Source organism: Eleginops maclovinus, chromosome 16 (assembly GCF_036324505.1).
Source record: "Eleginops maclovinus isolate JMC-PN-2008 ecotype Puerto Natales chromosome 16, JC_Emac_rtc_rv5, whole genome shotgun sequence".
Lineage (NCBI taxonomy): Eukaryota > Metazoa > Chordata > Actinopteri > Perciformes > Eleginopidae > Eleginops > Eleginops maclovinus.
This window is the reverse complement of record NC_086364.1, coordinates 24,678,995-24,699,714: the sequence shown is the minus strand read 5'-3', so window position 1 is coordinate 24,699,714 and position 20,720 is coordinate 24,678,995. Positions and strand designations below refer to the sequence as shown.

Sequence of the window (20,720 nt, the reverse complement as noted above, 5' to 3'; positions counted from 1 at the left end):
CACACACACTCACACACACACACACACACACACACTCACACACACACACTCACACACACACACACACACACACACACACACACACACACACACACACACACACACACACACACACACACACTCACACACACTCTCACACACACACACACACACACACACTCACACACACACACACACGCACACACACACTCTCACACACTCACACACACACACACACACACACACACACACACACACACACACACACACAGGTACACATATAAAGGTAGATAGGTAGTTTACCGGCAATCAGATCCAGCCATCCTGCTCGTTGTGTTGCTCTTGTTTTCCTGAAGGTCTAAATCACTGGAACAGGTCCCCCCCCCACCTCCGGGCCCCTCCCCTCCCTGCCAGTCTCAGCCTGTCCTCCCCCTCACCTCCCCTGACTTTACTTCCTGTCCCTTCCTGCAGACCAGTGGTGCCCTCTGGCGGCTTGCCCCCATCACTACACATTTACCTCTGCTTTGGTGGTGCAAACATGAACAACACAAACAACACAAACAACATAAACCCAGACTCGATCACTATTTGTTTATTTGTTTATTTGTTTATTTGTTTATTTGTTTATTTGTTATTTTGTATCATTCCTGAGAATGTGCTCTTTGTTTGTATCGTAGTTTTAATTTTGTCTTTTTAAACATCATGTATTCTTCATCTCTCTTGTCCCTCCTCTTCTCTTGTTATTTCTGTCTCTACCTTTAATATAATCTTTTGTCCTCCCTCCCTCGTCCATTATCCCTCCCCCTCCTCACCCGTCCTTGCTGCTGTTTCTCAGGCTGCAGTATTTCTGCTGAGTCGTGGTGAGCCAGCAGCTCGTTCTGCAGCCTGAGAGTCCGGCAGAGGAGACCACAGCTCCCACAATCCCGCGCTGCAGCCCGGACCGTCTGCTGTCCTGCAGCAAACCCCGTGGAACTGTGGGAGACGTAGTCCTGTCTGACCGGCTGCTTGAAGCAGAGAGAGACATGACATCCTTCACAGAGAGACAAAGGTGAGTTTATCTGACGGTGTCTCATTTGTTTACCTTCCTCTTTTTCCATGTTCCTCATGATTTCCTCTCCCTCCTGTCTGTCTTCCTGTCTGTCCTCCTGTCTCCCCTACTGTCTCACTTCCTGTCTCACTTCCTCTCTACTTTCTGTCTCCTCACCTGTCTCCCTCCTGTATTTCCTATTGTCTGTCCTCCTGTCTCCATTCTCTCTATCATCACCCGTTCGATCTTGTTTTGCATCCTCCATCTTCTGTCAAACATCCTCCTCTCTGACGCTGCAATGCCCTGTATTTGTGTGTGTGTGTGTGTGTGTGTGTGTGTGTGTGTGTGTGTGTGTGTGTGTGTGTGTGTGTGTGTGTGTGTGTGTGTGTGTGTGTGTGTGTGTGTGTCCAAACAGATCCGTCTCATGTTGACTGATGTGAGTGTTGATGAGTTCAGAGCAACACAACAGGAAATGCATCACATAATGTGTCACAAACAACACACAGTAACACAAACATCACACAGTAACACAAACATCACACAGTAACACAAACAACACACAGTAACACAAACAACACACAGTAACACAAACAACACACAGTAACACAAACAACACACAGTAACACAAACAACACACAGTAACACAAACATCACACAGTAACACAAACAACACACAGTAACACAAACATCACACAGTAACACAAACATCACACAGTAACACAAACAACACAAACAACACACAGTAACACAAACATCACACAGTAACACAAACATCACACAGTAACACAAACAACACACAGTAACACAAACAACACACAGTAACACAAACAACACACAGTAACACAAACAACACAAACAACACACAGTAACACAAACATCACACAGTAACACAAACAACACAAACAACACACAGTAACACAAACATCACACAGTAACACAAACAACACAAACAACACACAGTAACACAAACATCACACAGTAACACAAACAACACAAACATCACACAGTAACACAAACATCACACAGTAACACAAACAACACACAGTAACACAAACAACACACAGTAACACAAACAACACACAGTAACACAAACATCACACAGTAACACAAACAACACACAGTAACACAAACAACACACAGTAACACAAACAACACACAGTAACACAAACATCACACAGTAACACAAACAACACACAGTAACACAAACAACACACAGTAACACAAACAACACAAACAACACACAGTAACACAAACATCACACAGTAACACAAACAACACAAACATCACACAGTAACACAAACATCACACAGTAACACAAACATCACACAGTAACACAAACATCACACAGTAACACAAACAACACACAGTAACACAAACAACACACAGTAACACAAACAACACACAGTAACACAAACAACACACAGTAACACAAACAACACAAACAACACACAGTAACACAAACAACACACAGTAACACAAACATCACACAGTAACACAAACAACACACAGTAACACAAACAACACACAGTAACACAAACAACACACAGTAACACAAACAACACACAGTAACACAAACAACACACAGTAACACAAACATCACACAGTAACACAAACAACACACAGTAACACAAACAACACACAGTAACACAAACAACACACAGTAACACAAACAACACACAGTAACACAAACATCACACAGTAACACAAACATCACACAGTAACACAAACAACACACAGTAACACAAACAACACACAGTAACACAAACATCACACAGTAACACAAACATCACACAGTAACACAAACAACACACAGTAACACAAACATCACACAGTAACACAAACAACACACAGTAACACAAACAACACACAGTAACACAAACAACACACAGTAACACAAACAACACACAGTAACACAAACATCACACAGTAACACAAACATCACACAGTAACACAAACAACACACAGTAACACAAACAACACACAGTAACACAAACATCACACAGTAACACAAACATCACACAGTAACACAAACAACACACAGTAACACAAACATCACACAGTAACACAAACATCACACAGTAACACAAACATCACACAGTAACACAAACAACACACAGTAACACAAACAACACACAGTAACACAAACAACACACAGTAACACAAACATCACACAGTAACACAAACAACACACAGTAACACACTCACTTTGCGGGGGTTCACTCTCTGGTTCTGTCGGCATCAGGGACCTGTGGCGGCGTCAGGATACTAAATCATGTTAGGGTTAACAATCAGCAACAACAGAATTATTGAACATTAATAATAACTGTACAGTGCTCAGCCTCTCAGTTCTCCCACAATGCACCTCTCCTCCCCTCCCTTCACTGAGACCTCTAGTCTCAGGTCCTGGTCTACGGTTAATAATTTGGTCAAGTCCTACATCGAGGACCTGACAGTCAGAACTCACTGTGAGTTTCCAACAAGCTTTGTGATCCTGAGCGTCCCCCAGCGCTCCGGACCCAGCTGTGTGCGTCTCTCTTTAGTGTCCCCTGGTCTCCAGCTGTGTGCATCTCTCTTTAGTGTCCCCTGGTCTCCAGCTTTGTGCGTCTCTCTTTAGTGTCCCCTGGTCTCCAGCTGTGTGCGTCTCTCTTTAATGTCCCCTGGTCTCCAGCTGTGTGCGTCTCTCTTTAGTGTCCCCTGGTCTCCAGCTGTGTGCGTCTCTCTTTAATGTCCCCTGGTCTCCAGCTGTGTGCGTCTCTCTTTAGTGTCCCCTGGTCTCCAGCTTTGTGCGTCTCTCTTTAGTGTCCCCTGGTCTCCAGCTGTGTGCATCTCTCTTTAGTGTCCCCTGGTCTCCAGCTGTGTGCGTCTCTCTTTAGTGTCCCCTGGTCTCCGGCTGTGTGCGTCTCTCTTTTGTGTCCCCTGGTCTCCAGCTGTGTGCGTCTGTCTTTAGTGTCCCCTGGTCTCCAGCTGTGTGCGTCTGTCTTTAGTGTCCCCTGGTCTCCAGCTGTGTGCGTCTGTCTTTAGTGTCCCCTGGTCTCCAGCTGTGTGCGTCTCTCTTTAGTGTCCCCTGGTCTCCAGCTGTGTGCGTCTCTCTTTAGTGTCCCCTGGTCTCCAGCTGTGTGCGTCTCTCTTTAGTGTCCCCTGGTCTCCAGCTGTGTGCGTCTCTCTTTAGTGTCCCCTGGTCTCCAGCTGTGTGCGTCTCTCTTTAGTGTCCCCTGGTCTCCAGCTGTGTGCGTCTCTCTTTAGTGTCCCCTGGTCTCCGTTGTGTTGGAGCTTCTTGCAGCGTTTGGTTTCTGCAGCTTTCAGTAAACTGCTCATGTTTCCTCTGCTGAATGTTCTCTAGATGCTGCATGTGTTGAAGAGCTGCTGCATACGTTGAAGAGCTGCTGCATGTGTTGAAGAGCTGCTGCAGATGTTGAAGAGCTGCTGCAGCAGATGTTACTGCATGAGTTTTGGGTGCAACAGAGGGCCTCTCTCACTCCTCCCCCCATCATGGTTCTGTCCACACTGGGTTTAAATCTGATTGTTACTGAACATTTCCTAAGTGTTGATTTCTGTCTCAGAAACTGCTGAGTCATGTCTGCTAGCCTGGATGAGACAGACTGCGTGTTTGGTGAGTCACACACACACACACACACACACACACACACACACACACACACACACACACACACACACACACACACACAATCATTTATTAAATACATGTCAACAAAATCATAAAATGAAAATAATATATATTTATTCATATGTTTGTACTGTTGACCAGAATGTTCTTTACAAACAACTGAGAAACATTAAGTGTGTGTGTGTGTGTGTGTGTGTGTGTGTGTGTGTGTGTGTGTGTGTGTGTGTGTGTGTGTGTGTGTGTGTGTGTGTGTGTGTGTGTGTGTGTGTGAGTGTGTGTGTGTGTGTGTGTGAGTGTGTGTGTGTGTGTGTGTGTGTGTGTGTGTGTGTGTGAGTGTGTGTGTGTGTGTGTGTGTGTGTGTGTGTGTGTGTGTGTGTGTGTGTGTGTGTGTGTGTGTGTGTGTGTGTGTGTGTGTGTGTGTGTGTGTTGGTCAGCATGATGAATATTTGATGTCTCTGAGGATACAGAGAACTACCGAAGTTGCATCATTCACTGTCTCATAGTAATGTTCAGCTGTATATTAGAGACTTCAGGTATGGGGTCAGGAAGAGGATCTCCCCCTGAAGGAACACAGGGATTTTATCCTTAGCAGTCCATCTACATGCACTAACACCCATAGAACTACAGGAGAAGAACAGCACGTCTTTAAGATAAATCAATAGAAGACAGAAACAGCGTTCTTGTTCCTCCTCTCTCTGCAGGATAGTGTGTGTGTGTGTGTGTGTGTGTGTGTGTGTGTGTGTGTGTGTGTGTGTGTGTGTGTGTGTGTGTGTGTGTGTGTGTGTGTGTGTGTGTGTGTGTGTGTGTGTGTGTATGTGTTTACTGCTGAGTAAAGTGTGTGTTTACTGCAGTGTGTGTTGGTGTTTCAGACCTGAACGAGGTCCCAGAGACGGAGCTGCTGGATAACAGCATCCAGAAGGGCCGTGCCCAGCTGTCCGTCAAAGCCCGGCGGCAGAGACCCTCTCGGTCCCGGTACCGGGACAGTGTGAGCTCCACGGAGGGGGACGAAAGTCTTGAGGGGAAGGTACTGCTGAGGGTAGAAATAACTGTTAAATATGTAAAAGCAGATTTCCAGAAGTGGTCTTACATTTGGACAAGTTTTCAGTAACTTTTTGGGTCCTTCAGGGTCGGAGTCTGGGCCTGCTTTCTTTTTATTCAACATTAACAGGAAGTCAAAACTGACCGACCGTCAGTTGGACCGTCAGTAGGAGCCTCAGTAGGAGCATCAATTACACCGTCAGTAGGACCGTCAGTAGGACCGTCAGTAGGACCGTCAGTTGGACCGTCAGTAGGACCGTCAGTAGGACCGTCAGTAGGACCGTCAGTAGGAGCCTCAGTAGGACCGTCAGTAGGACCTTCAGTAGGACCGTCAGTAGGACCGTCAGTTGGACCGTCAGTAGGAGCCTCAGTAGGACCGTCAGTAGGACCTTCAGTTAGACCGCCAGTAGGACCTTCAATTAGACCTTCAGTTAGACCGTCAGTTGGACCGTCAGTTGGACTGTCAGTTAGACCATCAATAAGACCATCTGTTAGTCCGTCAATAGGACTGTCAGTAAGACCGTCAGTTAGTCCGTCAGTTAGACCGTCAGTAGAAGGGTCAGTAGAACCATCAGTAGGACCGTCAGTAGAACCGTCAGTTGGTCCGTCAGTTAGACGGTCAGTTAGTCTGTGAGTAGGACCGTCAGTTAGTCCGTCAGTTAGTCCGTCAGTAGGACCGTCAATTAGACCGTCAGTAGGAACGTTAGGACCGTCAGTAGGACCGTTAGGACCGTCAGTAGGACCGTTAGGACCGTCAGTAGGTCCGTCAGTTGGACCGTCAGTTGGACCGTCAGTTGGACCATCAGTAGGAGCCTCAGTAGGACCGTCAGTAGGACCTTCAGTTAGACCGCCAGTAGGACCTTCAATTAGACCTTCAGTTAGACCGTCAGTTGGACCTTCAATTAGACCATCAGTTAGACCGCCAGTAGGACCTTCAATTAGACCTTCAGTTAGACCGTCAGTTGGACCGTCAGTTGGACTGTCAGTTAGACCGTCAGTAGAAGGGTCAGTAGAACCATCAGTAGGACCGTCAGTAGAACCGTCAGTTAGTCCGTCAGTTAGACGGTCAGTTAGTCTGTGAGTAGGACCGTCAGTTAGTCCGTCAGTTAGTCCGTCAGTTGGACCTTCAATTAGACCATCAGTTAGACCGCCAGTAGGACCTTCAATTAGACCTTCAATTAGACCTTCAGTTAGACCGTCAGTTAGACCGTCAATAGAAGGGTCAGTAGAACCATCAGTAGGACCGTCAGTAGAACCGTCAGTTAGTCCGTTAGTAGGACCGTCAATTAGACCGTCAGTAGGAACGTTAGGACCGTCAGTAGGACCGTTAGGACCGTCAGTAGGACCGTTAGGACCGTCAGTAGGTCCGTCAGTTGGACCGTCAGTTGGACCGTCAGTTGGACCGTCAGTAGGAGCCTCAGTAGGACCGTCAGTAGGACCTTCAGTTAGACCGCCAGTTGGACCGTCAGTTGGACTGTCAGTTAGACCATCAATAAGACCATCTGTTAGTCCGTCAATAGGACTGTCAGTAAGACCGTCAGTTAGTCCGTCAGTTAGACCGTCAGTAGAAGGGTCAGTAGAACCATCAGTAGGACCGTCAGTAGAACCGTCAGTTAGTCCGTCAGTAGGACCGTCAATTAGACCGTCAGTAGGACCGTTAGGACCGTCAGTAGGTCCGTCAGTTGGACCGTCAGTTGGACCGTCAGTAGGAGCCTCAGTAGAGCATCAGTAGGTCCGTCAGTTAGACCGTCAGTAGGACCGTCAGTTGGACCGTCAGTTGGACCGTCAGTTGGACCGTCAGTTGGACCGTCAGTAGGAACATCAGTTAGACCGTCAGTCAGAACGTCAGTAGGAACATCAGTTAGACCGTCAGTAGGACCGTCAATAGGACCGTCAGTTGGACCGTCAGTTGGACCGTCAGTCAGAACGTCAGTAGGACCGTCAGTTGGACCGTCAGTAGGAACATCAGTTAGACCGTCAGTCAGAACGTCAGTAGGAACATCAGTTAGACCGTCAGTAGGACCGTCAATAGGACCGTCAGTTGGACCGTCAGTTGGACCGTCAGTCAGAACGTCAGTTGGACCGTCAGTTGGACCGTCAGTTGGACCGTCAGTAGGAACATCAGTTGGACCGTCAGTCAGAACGTCAGTAGGAACATCAGTTAGACCGTCAGTAGGACCGTCAATAGGACCGTCAGTTGGACCGTCAGTTGGACCGTCAGTCAGAACGTCAGTAGGACCGTCAGTTAGACCATCAGTAGGACCGTCAATAGGACCGTCAGTTGGACCGTCAGTAGGAGCATCAGTTGGGCCGTCAGTTGGACCGTTAGGACCGTCAGTAGGTCCGTCAGTTTGACCGTCAGTTGGACCGTCAGTAGGAGCCACAGTAGGAGCATCAGTAGGTCCGTCAATAGGACCGTCAGTTGGACCGTCAGTCAGACCGTCAATTAGACCGTCAGTAGGACCGTTAGGACCGTCAGTGAGTCCGTCAGTAGGACCGTCAATTAGACCGTCAGTAGGAACGTTAGGACCGTCAGTAGGACTGTTAGGACCGTCAGTAGGTCCGTCAGTTGGACCGTCAGTCAGAACGTCAGTAGGACCGTCAGTAGGACCATCAGTTGGACCGTCAGTTGGACCATTAGGACCGTCAGTAGGACCGTCAATAGGACCGTCAGTTGGACCGTCAGTTGGTCCGTCAGTTGGACCGTCAGTCAGAACGTCAGTCAGACCGTCAGTTGGACCGTCAGTAGGAGCATCAATAGGACCGTCAATAGGACCGTCAGTTGGACCGTCAGTTGGTCCGTCAGTTGGACCGTCAGTCAGAACGTCAGTCAGACCGTCAGTAGGACCGTCAGTAGGAGCATCAGTAGGAGCATCAGTAGGTCCGTCAATAGGACCGTCAGTTGGACCGTCAGTCAGACCGTCAATTAGACCGTCAGTAGGAACGTTAGGACCGTCAGTAGGACCGTTAGGACCGTCAGTGAGTCCGTCAGTAGGACCGTCAATTAGACCGTCAGTAGGAACGTTAGGACCGTCAGTAGGACTGTTAGGACCGTCAGTAGGTCCGTCAGTTGGACCGTCAGTCAGAACGTCAGTAGGACCGTCAGTAGGACCATCAGTTGGACCGTCAGTTGGACCATTAGGACCGTCAGTAGGACCGTCAATAGGACCGTCAGTTGGACCGTCAGTTGGTCCGTCAGTTGGACCGTCAGTCAGAACGTCAGTCAGACCGTCAGTTGGACCGTCAGTAGGAGCATCAATAGGACCGTCAATAGGACCGTCAGTTGGACCGTCAGTTGGTCCGTCAGTTGGACCGTCAGTCAGAACGTCAGTCAGACCGTCAGTAGGACCGTCAGTAGGAGCATCAGTTGGACCGTCAGTAGGACCATCAGTTGGACAGTCAGTTGGACTGTCAGTCAGACCGTCAGTTGGACCGTCAGTCAGACCGTCAGTAGGACCGTCAGTAGGAGCCTCAGTAGGAGCCTCAGTAGGAGCCTCAGTAGGAGCATCAAATAGACTGTCAGTAGGACCGTCAGTTGGACCGTCAGTAGGACCGTCAGTTGGACCGTCAGTAGGAGCCTCAGTAGGACCGTCAGTAGGAGCCTCAGTAGGAGCCTCAGTAGGAGCATCAAATAGACCGTCAGTAGGACCGTCAGTTGGACCGTCAGTAGGACCGTCAGTTGGACCGTCAGTAGGAGCCTCAGTAGGACCGTCAGTAGGACCTTCAATAGACCATCAGTTAGACCGTCAGTAGGACCGTCAGTTAGACCGTCAGTAGGACCGCTAGGACCGCCAGTTGAACGGTCAGTTGGATTGTCAGTCAGACTTTCAGTTGGACCGTCAGTAGGAGGGTCAGTAGAACCATCAGTTAGACCGTCAGTAGGACCGTCAGTAGAACCGTCAGTTAGTCCGTCAGTTAGACCGTCAGTTAGACCATCAGTAGAACCGTCAGTTAGTCCGTCAGTTAGTCCGTCAGTTAGACCGTCAGTTAGACCATCAGTAGGACCGTTAAGACCGTCAGTAGGACCGTTACGACCGTCAGTTGAACGGTCAGTAGGAGCATCAGTTATACCGTCAGTAGGTCCGTCAGTAGGTCCGTCAGTTAGACCATCAGTAGGAGGGTCAGTAGAACCATCAGTTAGTCCGTCAGTTAGACCGTCAGTTAGACCGTCAGTAGGACCGTTACGTCCGTCAGTTGAACGGTCAGTAGGACTGTCAGTAGGATCATCAATAGGACTGTCAGTAGGATCATCAATAGGACTGTCAGTAGGATCATCAATAGGACTGTCAGTAGGATCATCAATAGGACTGTCAGTAGGATCATCAATAGGACTGTCAGTAGGATCATCAATAGGACCGTCAGTAGGACTGTCAGTAGGACCATCAATAGGACCATCAATAGGACCGTCAATAGGACTGTCAGTTAGACCGTCAGTAGGATCATCAATAGGACCGTCAGTAGGACTGTCAGTAGGATCATCAATAGGACTGTCAGTAGGATCATCAATAGGACTGTCAGTAGGATCATCAATAGGACTGTCAGTAGGATCATCAATAAGACCGTCAGTAGGACTGTCAGTAGGATCATCAATAAGACCGTCAGTAGGACTGTCAGTAGGACCATCAATAGGACCGTCAGTAGGACTGTCAGTAGGACTGTCAGTAGGATCATCAATAGGACCGTCAGTAGGACTGTCAGTAGGACTGTCAGTAGGATCATCAATAAGACCGTCAGTAGGACTGTCAGTAGGACCATCAATAGGACCGTCAGTAGGACTGTCAGTAGGACCATCAATAGGACCGTCAATAGGACCATCAGTAGGACCGTCAATAGGACCATCAGTAGGACTGTCAGTAGGATCATCAATAGGACCGTCAGTAGGACTGTCAGTAGGATCATCAATAGGACCGTCAGTAGGACTGTTCTGCCCTCCATAAGCTTTTGGTAGCTTTGGGTTTTATATGTGGGGAAATACTGCCACCTAGTGGACAGTACTATTTACAAAGTCACGCAGGTTTAGTTTCTTTTTCATGGACGAGTTGACCTCAGTTAGAAGAGCACACGGATTCAGCCACTGCTGAAATTCCTCCTCGAAGAGCTACCTTTTCACGCGTGAGCTTTGGACATTATTAGTCTGTAAGTGTCTATCATTTGTTAGTACATTCAATGCCATGTAAATAATTAGGAATATACGATGAATATTAGTTTCTACATCTCTATGATAATGTCACTTAGCTATGCTAGCTCTCGTGGTATCATGCTACCTGCTTTGTACTGTGATATTATCTTCGTGAGATTGATGTATCCTTTGTTTCTGTTTGTTTCAGTTTTACAAAAACGAATGTCCTGTATAAATACTTGTTTGGTGAACAAAGTAAACGGAAGAAAAACCAACACTTCTTGCCTCGCTTGAGTTCATCAACTTTATTTATTAGACGACAAATTGTTAGCTAGCTGTCTAGTTCTGCAAGCTAGAGAACGCAGCACGAGCACAGCATAGTGAAAAGACTACAGCGCGGCGAAGAAGGTAGCCTTAGAAGACCACGATGCTTCATGCGGGCGCAGCAGAGGGTGACGCCACCGGACAAGCACAAGGTGCTGCCGCTCTGGAGCTACTAGAAAACGGCCATGAGGCAACCCAAAGCCAAGAACCATTCCGAACACCCGACTGCCGGTCACAGGTGTCCAAGAAGTCCAACGGATCCTCCGCAACGTCAGCAGCTATCAGAGCACGCGCAAAGTCAAAAGCTGCACTGGCCCAGCTGACCTTTGCAGAGAAAGAAGCAACAATGATGAGGCAGAAAGCTGAGGTTGAAGCCAGCGCATTGAGAAACAAAGCCGAGCTCGAAGCCAGTCTCCACGTTCTCACCACTCAAAAGATGGCCGCTGCCGCTGAGGCAGAAGCTGCAGCCTACGAGGAAGAGGAGGTTGAAAGCGGGGAGAAACATGAGCCATACGTCCCGGGAAAACCTTTAAACGCCTTAGAACGTGCAGGTAACTACGTTCAGCAGCACTCAGATATGTTTGGCAGACAACCAGCACCGCCAACACATGCTCCACTGCACTCCTACAGACCAGCCGCACATGCAGCCGCGCCAGCTGCTCATCATAGCCCCACGCCACTCATCAGCAAGATGAAACAAGAAGAACCTTCCCCATATAAGTCTCCAATGATGCCGCCACAACCACCTCCACACAAGGGATTCCTCCCCATACCTCAGCCGTACCCCAGCCTGCACAGGGGGCCCTCCTCCGAGCCGCAGCCAGCACAAGACATGCTAAGTACCTCATGCGACGAGAAATGGTGAGCTCAGGCCTGCTACAGTTCGACGACCGCCCCGAACATTTCTGGTCATGGAAAGCCTCCTTCCTCAGCGCCACTCAGGACCTAAATCTGACACCCAGGGAAGAACTGGATCTGCTGGTGAGGTGGCTTGGAGCAGACTCAGCAGAACAGGCGCAGAGAATACGCTCAGTGCGCGTCTTCGATCCCGCTGCAGGCCTCCGCATGGTGTGGCAACGTGTGGAGGAATGCTATGGGGCACCAGAGGCTGTAGAACACGCACTGCTTCAACAGATTGAAGATTTCCCAAAGCTGACCAATAAAGACAACGCCAAACTCAGAGAACTCGGTGATATCCTCCTGGAACTGGAGTGTGCCAAGGAAGAAGGATACCTACCAGGCCTCGCCTTTTTGGATACAGCCCGCCAGTGGCGGCTGGTGAACATTTTTTTGGGGGGGGCGCAGTTGGGCGGCACGGTTTAAATAGCACCTTTTTAGAGGTTTAGCTTAAGACAGTTGGTTAGGTGGCTGCGGCCACATTCGTGCTTCTTACATTTTTGTGTGAAGTGCTTTAGATCCTTCATCCCGGTTGTAGTCCAAAGTGTTTCAGTCCCAGGACTTTGAAATAACAGACAAGGGAAACAAAAAAAGGCATTGCTCACTGTACAACCAGCTAACCAATTCCGCTTAGCATACAAGTTTGAGGAGAAAGTCCGAGTGTAGGTTCTCCCGCGATCAGTGGTCGTCTGTTGAATGTTTAAATCCGGACGCTCGGGTCCCAAGTCTTTCAATTTCTTCTTTTCGACATCTGAGTTCTCAGCCATCGATGTCGCCATATTCACTCAATCTAAGTTTCAGCTAGCTACGGTGCTGCTCTTTACGCTTGTGGTTAGGGAATGATAACGATGCTGATTCGCCGAAATAGTCCAATCGCGTATCTAAGAATGTCACATTGAACTAAGAAACAATGCCATTGATCTTTGCGCCCACAGATCTAAGTTTCATCCCCCAATGAAAAGCTATCCTTGCTCAAATGACTGAGAAAAGTATAAGCTCTCCTATAGACTCCCATGTTATCGGCGCCCACGGACGGCAGCCGACCTGCCTATTCTCAGAAAAGGCGAATGGCAATATATTATGTCCGGACACATTTTAGCGGTTCTTGACAGTGGTCTCCCATACACATTTAACCCATAAACACGGTACATTTCTTATTTCAATTATGTTGTATATATAACGTTTTTTAACTCAAAAAGTCAGGGTGGGCGGCGCCCAAGCGCCCACTATTGACGCACCGCCACTGCAGCCCGCGGGGTGAACCCAATCGTAGAGAAGCTATCCTACAGCCTACAAGAGAGATGGATATCGATCGGATCCAGATACAAAGAGGAAAACGGTGTGGCCTTCCCTCCATGCTCCATCTTCTCACAGTTTGTCAGATGACAGGCTAAAGTGCGTAATGACCCAAGCTTCGCCTTCTCCACCTCCAACAGCAACACGCCACCGAAAGCAGAGAGGTCAGTGAAACACAGCTACAAAACCCCAGTAAGTGTGCACAAGACAGAGGTCACACCCAAACCCAGCAACGGCGACACCAGCTCTGTGGAGAAGAGGACAGGCGACCCAGACCGCGAGTGCCCTATACACAGGAAACCACACCCACTCAAAAGATGTAGGACATTCAGATCTAAAGCTATTGAAGAACGTAAGGCTTACCTCAAAGAAAACCGCATCTGCTTCAAATGCTGTGGGTCAACTCAGCACATGGCAAAAGACTGCAGAGTGCCAATCAAATGTGCAGAGTGCAACAGTGAGCGACACATCGCGGCTCTACACCCAGGCCCTCATGTCTTCAACGACAGTGCCGTCACGGAGGAGGAGGAAAGCGGGGAGCCGGATGAGGACACGCCCACAGTCACTTCCAAGTGCACAGAGATTTGCGGCAACGCTGACAGCCCACGCTCATGTGCCAAGATCTGCCAGGTTAAAGCCTATCCTGCTGGGAGAAAAGAGAAAGCTGTGAAGATGTATGCAGTGCTGGACGAACAGAGTAACAAGTCACTCGCAAAGACAGAGTTCTTCAATCTCTTCGGTCTCAAAGCCAGTCCAGCCCCATACACACTGAAGACCTGCGCGGGGACAACAGAGACCTCCGGCAGACGAGTCAACAACTTCACGCTTGAGTCGATGGATGGGAAACTACAACTCCCCCTCCCCACACTCATCGAATGTGACATGGTGCCGGATGACAGATCTGAAATTCCATCTCCAGATATTGCAAAACACCACCCCCACCTGCAGCGAGTGGCGCAAAGGATTCTAGATGTAGACCCAAACGCACCCATCCTCCTGCTCCTGGGAAGAGACATCCTCAGAGTGCATAAGGTGCGTGAGCAAGTCAACGGGCCACACAACGCTCCGTATGCACAACGGCTCGACCTGGGCTGGGTCATCGTGGGTGACGTCTGCCTGGGGACGGTCCACAAACCAGCTGAAGTCAACGTGTACAAAGCCAACGTGCTACAAAATGGCAGAACATCTTTCCTCCATCCCTGTCCAAATAACATCCAGGTGAAGGAAATCTACAGCAACACACCGCAGCGACACAACCCTCGCTCACTCCCCTGTGATGAAGAGGCAGGCTGGGCAGCGAGCACAGACAGCCTCAGCCTCTCAGTGTTCGAGAGCTCCAGAGACGACAACAAACCGGCTCCGTCAATGGATGACAAAGTGTTCCTGACCATCATGGACAGAGAGGTCTACCAGGACGACGCCCACAGCTGGGTAGCACCGCTGCCATTCCGGTCGCCACGGCAACCTCTCCCAAGCAACCGGGAACAAGCATTCAAGCGTCTTGGCTCACTCAGGAGAACACTAGAGAAAAAGCCTGAGATGAAAAGCCACTACACAGAGTTCATGCAGAAAATGCTAGACAACGACCAAGCTGAGCAAGCACCACCACTGGAGGCAGGTAAAGAACACTGGTACCTCCCCACATTCGGTGTTTATCACCCAAAGAAGCCGGGTCAAATAAGAGTAGTGTTTGATTCAAGCGCTGAATGTGAAGGCGTCTCCTTGAATGATGTACTCCTCAGCGGCCCAGACTTAAACAACACGCTGCTGGGCGTGCTTCTACGGTTCCGTAAAGAGCCTGTCGCTGTTACAGCAGATGTGCAGCAAATGTTTTACTGCTTTGTGGTCAGATCTGATCATAGAGACTACATCCGCTACCTCTGGTATGAGGGCAATGATTTAAACAAGAAAGTGGTGGAGTACAGGATGAAAGTCCATGTATTCGGAAACACCCCGTCACCCGCCATCGCCATCTACTGCATGAGACGCGCTGCAGAGAAAGGTGAAGCAGTATATGGCTCTGATGCAAGACAGTTTGTGATGCGTCAGTTCTACGTGGACGACGGGCTGACCTCTGTTGCCACGCCGGAGCAGGCAATAGACCTCCTCACACGAACTAGACAGATGCTGGCAGAGTCCAACCTGAGGCTGCATAAAGTGGCATCTAACAGCGAACAGGTGATGGGAGCCTTACCTGAGGAAGACCGTGCCAAAGACCTGAAAGACGTGGAGCTCGGCGTAGATCCTCTCCCCCTCCAGCGAAGCCTAGGCCTCTCCTGGAACCTGGAAACAGACAGCTTTACATTCCTGGTGTCCCGAGAGAAGAAGCCATACACACGGAGAGGTATCCTGTCCACTGTTAACAGCCTATACGACCCCCTGGGGTTCGTTGCTCCCATAGTCATGCAGGGGAAAGCTTTAGTGCGGGAACTTTCATCAGAGCAGGGGTGGGACACTCCACTCGACCCCGGGAAAGAGACAGAGTGGAACACGTGGAGAGAATCGCTCACAGCCCTGGAAGACCTACACATAAAGAGGTGCTACACAGAGGAAAGAATTATGCATTTTCTCTGACGCCTCAACAGTGGCGATAGGGGCTGTGGCCTACCTGAGAGGAATTGATGCTGATGGCATCAATTCTTTATTAGTCTGTAAGTGTCTATCATTTGTTAGTACATTCAATGCCATGTAAATAATTAGGAATATACGATGAATATTAGTTTCTACATCTCTATGATAATGTCACTTAGCTATGCTAGCTCTCGTGGTATCATGCTACCTGCTTTGTACTGTGATATTATCTTCATGAGATTGATGTATCCTTTGTTTCTGTTTGTTTCAGTTTTACAAAAACGAATGTCCTGTATAAATACTTGCTTGGTGAACAAAGTAAACGGAAGAAAACCAACACTTCTTGCCTCGCTTGAGTTCATCAACCATATTTATTAGACGACAAATTGTTAGCTAGCTGTCTAGTTCTGCAAGCTAGAGAACGCAGCACGAGCACAGCATAAGGACTGTCAGTAGGATCATCAATAGGACTGTCAATAGGACCGTCAGTAGGACTGTCAGTTAGACCGTCAGTAGGATCCATAGTAGTCAGCCTCCTGCCTTACTGTAACAATACTGTCTGTTTGTGAATCGTTTCAGGAGAGTCCTTTACACTCCACTTGCTCACCTCTCCACCTGGCTGTGCGAGGTTCCTCCCCCTCTCCTGATTCGCTGCTGTCTGCTCGAAGCCCCGCCTTCTCCTTCGATGCATCGCTGGTGAGACCAATCAGAACTCACAATGTTGTGACACATTAAGATAAAACACAGAGAGCAGAGTCTTCCTCATCTTCTGTCCTCAGGTGCGCCGCTCCCCGGAACATGAAGGTGCCTCATTGGCTACCCCACCGCGGGGGCGGTATCGTCAGTTGACCAATGCCACGTCTCAAGAGGCGCTGGTGACGCCCAGCAGCCCTCCCTCCTCCAGGTCTTGCCCCCCCACAGACTGCCCACGGGTTTACATGAGGAGGAGCAGGAGACCCGACAGCGAAGGTACACACACCTGAACACACACCTGAACACATACCTGACACACACCTGACACATACCTGACACACACCTGACACACACCTGAACACACACCTGAACACATACCTGCCACACACCTGACACACACCTGAACACACACCTGAACACATACCTGCCACACACCTGACACACACCTGAACACACAGCTGAACACACACCTGAGACGCATCTGAACACACACCTGACACACCTCAAACTGTTGTAATAGAAATGACAATGTGCGTGTGTGTGTGTGTGTATGTGTGTGTGTATGTGTGTGTGTGTGTCTGCATGTGTCTGTCAGTGTTGGTTTCTGACTCGAGTCGGGACACGAGTCCAGGTGATCCCGGCAGTCCGACCGTCGTCTTTGACAAGAAAACCAAGAGACGCTTCCTGGACCTCGGGTGAGACTCAGGCCCTAAAACATGCATTATCAAAAGATTTATAAAACAGCTTTTTGACTCAGCATTATGACCAGTGTTACCACAGTTACCTTTAAAAAGTAATCTGATTACTGATGACTCCTTTAAAAAGTAATTTAGTTAGATTACAAGTTACTTTAATCCCCCGCCTCAACATCAGAATGAGTCCATCACACTGCCGGACCAACTTCTTCACCACCGAAGTCCAGCTTTGGTTGTTTGGGTGGTGGGGGGCCTCCTGCTTTAGTGGCAGTGCTCTGCTTCGCTCCACCTGGGGGGTCCTGCTCTGTAGTCTGACTGTGCCGTGCTGCGACTCCAAATGCTTCTTCAGATTTGACGTAGTGTTTGAAGCTAGACAGCACTTTGTCTCCAGCACAGAGAGCCTTAATACTGCCATCTGTAGCTGACTCAGACTCAAAGGTACAACACGCGCCTCTCTCCCCCCTCCACTGTTTGTGTCTCTGCGTGGTATTACACGTGAATTGTCCTCGTGCTGAAAACGTGACTTAATTGTCGCATAGCCGTCCCTCCCCGAGACGCAAGAAGAAAGCAAACATAGATCTGTACTGAGGAGGATGAGAGAAGCAGTGACGCAGTGACCTGGATAAGTAACTTTAATCTGAGTACTGGTTTGGAGATAGTAACGCGTTGGATTACTCGGGTAACGCGTTACTAAGTAAAGCGTTACTGACATCACTGGGTATGAGTCCTAAACCCTGACATGAGTCAGCATTATGAGTCCTGAAGCTGTCAGGAAGATGCTGCCTTCAGGGAGCAGCACAGGAACAGGACATCCTGCAGCTCTGCATGTGATCCTCTGCTTCACTAACAGAAGCTCTCACCCGGCTCTCAGGGTGACGCTGCGGCGCTCCTATATCCGGGTCAGGAAGGACAAGCCCAGCCGTCTGTCCGTGGGCAGCAGGTGAGTGACAGGAAGCGCCATACATATATATAAGACATGAAACAATGACATTAAAGAACATTTCAGATTATGTTGTGAGACCAGGTAATGCCGGAGAAGAGCCATACAGTATATACTGTACATCTCAGATAACCCTTTAATCTAGATGCAGAGAGAGGGTAAACACGTAAACAGAATCCGATAAACAACAACAGAATGTAAAACCAGACCAGTGCAATATATAGATGAGTTACAAACAGACCAATGCTTGAAGGACTTAGACAACTGTGTGTGTGTGTGTGTGTGTGTGTGTGTGTGTGTGTGTGTGTGTGTGTGTGTGTGTGTGTGTGTGTGTGTGTGTGTGTGTGTGTTTCAGGGATCCCTCTGAAAGCCCCTCTCGCTCCTCGTCGTTTGTCCCCTTCTCCTGGTTTTCTGAAGGAAGGGGCTCTCTCACCTCCTCCGGAACGCCCCCCACCTCCCCCAAAGCCCCCCAACCCACATCCCCCCGACCCCACAGGGCTCAGTCACAGGTACACACACACACACAGTTCCTGCAGACTAATAAGAGCAAAGTATCGATCACACACCACAAAACTAACCCCACCTGTGCAATCACTTGACTGTGTGTGTGCGTGCGCGCTTGCGTGTGTCTCGGTCTGAGGTGTGTTTTTGGAGAGAAGGGTTAAACAGAGCTGTCTTCAGTTCTGAGGTTTATCCAGACTCTATCAACACTTGCTGTTACACAGCTGTTACTCTGCTGTTACTCAACTTTAAGATCAGGGGGTTTCTCTGCAGTTACTCTGCTGTTACTCTGCTGTTGCTCTGCTGTTACTCTGCAGTTACTCTGCTGTTGCTCTGCTGTTACTCTGCTGTTACTCTGCTGTTAGTCTGCTGTTGCTCTGCTGTTACTCTGCAGTTACTCTGCTGTTGCTCTGCTGTTACTCTGCTGTTACTCTGCTGTTAGTCTGCTGTTACTCTGCTGTTAGTCTGCTGTTACTCTGCTGTTACTCTGCAGTTACTCAGCTGTTACTCTGCTGTTACTCTGCTGTTACTCTGCTGTTACTCTGCTGTTACTCTGCTGTTGCTCTGCTGTTACTCTGCTGTTAGTCTGCTGTTACTCTGCTGTTACTCTGCTGTTACTCTGCTGTTACTCTGCTGTTAGTCTGCTGTTACTCTGCAGTTACTCTGCTGTTACTCTGCTGTTAGTCTGCTGTTACTCTGCTGTTAGTCTGCTGTTACTCTGCTGTTACTCTGCAGTTACTCAGCTGTTACTCTGCTGTTAGTCTGCTGTTACTCTGCTGTTACTCTGCTGTTACTCTGCTGTTACTCTGCTGTTACTCTGCTGTTACTCTGCTGTTGCTCTGCTGTTACTCTGCTGTTAGTCTGCTGTTACTCTGCTGTTAGTCTGCTGTTACTCTGCTGTTACTCTGCTGTTAGTCTGCTGTTACTCTGCTGTTAGTCTGCTGTTACTCTGCAGTTACTCAGCTGTTACTCAGCTGTTACTCTGCTGTTACGCTGCTGTTACTCTGCTGTTACTCTGCTGTTACTCTGCTGTTACTCTGCTGTTACTCAGCTGTTACTCAGCTATTACTCTGCTTTAAGATCAGGGGGTTTCTCTGCAGTTACTCAGCTGTTACTCAGCTGTTAGTCTGCTGTTACTCTGCTTTAAGATCAGGGGGTTTCTCTGCATTTACTCAGCTGTTACTCTGCAGTTACTCAGCTGTTACTCAGCTGTTAGTCTGCTGTTACTCTGCTGTTACTCAGCTATTACTCTGCTTTAAGATCAGGGGGTTTCTCTGCATTTACTCAGCTGTTACTCTGCAGTTACTCAGCTGTTACTCAGCTGTTAGTCTGCTGTTTCTCTGCATTTACTCAGCTGTTACTCTGCTGTTTCTCTGCAGTTACTCAGCTGTTACTCTGCTGTTACTCTGCTGTTACTCTGCTGTTATTCTGCTGTTACTCGGGGGTTACTCTGCTGTTTCTCTGCTGTTACTCTGCTGTTACTCAGCTGTTACTCTGCTGTGGCTCTAATGTTACTCAGCTGTCACTCAGCTGTTACTCAGCTGTTACTCTGCTGTCACTCAGCTGTTACTTGGGGAGTTACTCTGCTGTTACTCTGCTGTTACTCTGCTGTCACTCAGCTGTTACTCTGGGAGTTACTCTGCTGTTACTCTGCTGTCACTCAGCTGTTACTCTGGGAGTTACTCTGCTGTTACTCTGTTGTTACTCTGCTGTTATTCAGCTGTTACTTGGGGGGTTACTCTTCAGTTTCTCTGCTGTTACTCTGCTGTCACTACTCTTCAGTATTCAGTATTCTTTGCACTACTGAATATGTTAGTCTGAATATAAGGGCCTTAAAGCTTTGTGAATAACTCTTTATTAATAACGTTTTCTCTGTATCTCCGGCAGGAGTCGGCTCTCAGTGAGGATTTCTCTCCTCCTGCAGACTCCTGCCGGTCCTCACACCCATACCAGACCTTGTCCTCCGACGAGGTAACACACACACACACACACACACACACACACACACACACACA

General features: G+C 48.7%; 2 protein-coding genes across 3 annotated transcripts in view; one reads left to right on the top strand and one right to left on the bottom strand.

The window, feature by feature from the left end:
• The window catches only part of arhgap27l (Rho GTPase activating protein 27, like), a 35,045-nt gene extending 34,608 nt beyond the window's left edge, over nucleotides 1–437 (bottom strand). The window contains exon 1 of the mRNA XM_063902913.1: nucleotides 283–437. The gene's annotated coding sequence lies outside the window, so the exon portion shown is untranslated. The remainder of the gene's footprint in view (nucleotides 1–282) is intronic.
• The window catches only part of samd14 (sterile alpha motif domain containing 14), a 48,263-nt gene that overhangs the window by 26,907 nt on the left and 636 nt on the right, over nucleotides 1–20,720 (top strand). The window contains exons 2-10 of one of the 2 annotated variants that reach the window (XM_063902911.1): nucleotides 815–1,027; nucleotides 4,567–4,616; nucleotides 5,483–5,655; nucleotides 16,456–16,572; nucleotides 16,656–16,845; nucleotides 17,165–17,264; nucleotides 18,136–18,204; nucleotides 18,560–18,713; nucleotides 20,593–20,676. In XM_063902911.1, coding sequence (XP_063758981.1) covers nucleotides 4,580–4,616; nucleotides 5,483–5,655; nucleotides 16,456–16,572; nucleotides 16,656–16,845; nucleotides 17,165–17,264; nucleotides 18,136–18,204; nucleotides 18,560–18,713; nucleotides 20,593–20,676 — 924 coding nt within the window. In that variant the 5' untranslated portion in view covers nucleotides 815–1,027; nucleotides 4,567–4,579. The remainder of the gene's footprint in view (nucleotides 1–814; nucleotides 1,028–4,566; nucleotides 4,617–5,482; nucleotides 5,656–16,455; nucleotides 16,573–16,655; nucleotides 16,846–17,164; nucleotides 17,265–18,135; nucleotides 18,205–18,559; nucleotides 18,714–20,592; nucleotides 20,677–20,720) is intronic. The other variant, XM_063902912.1, reaches the window with a different exon arrangement.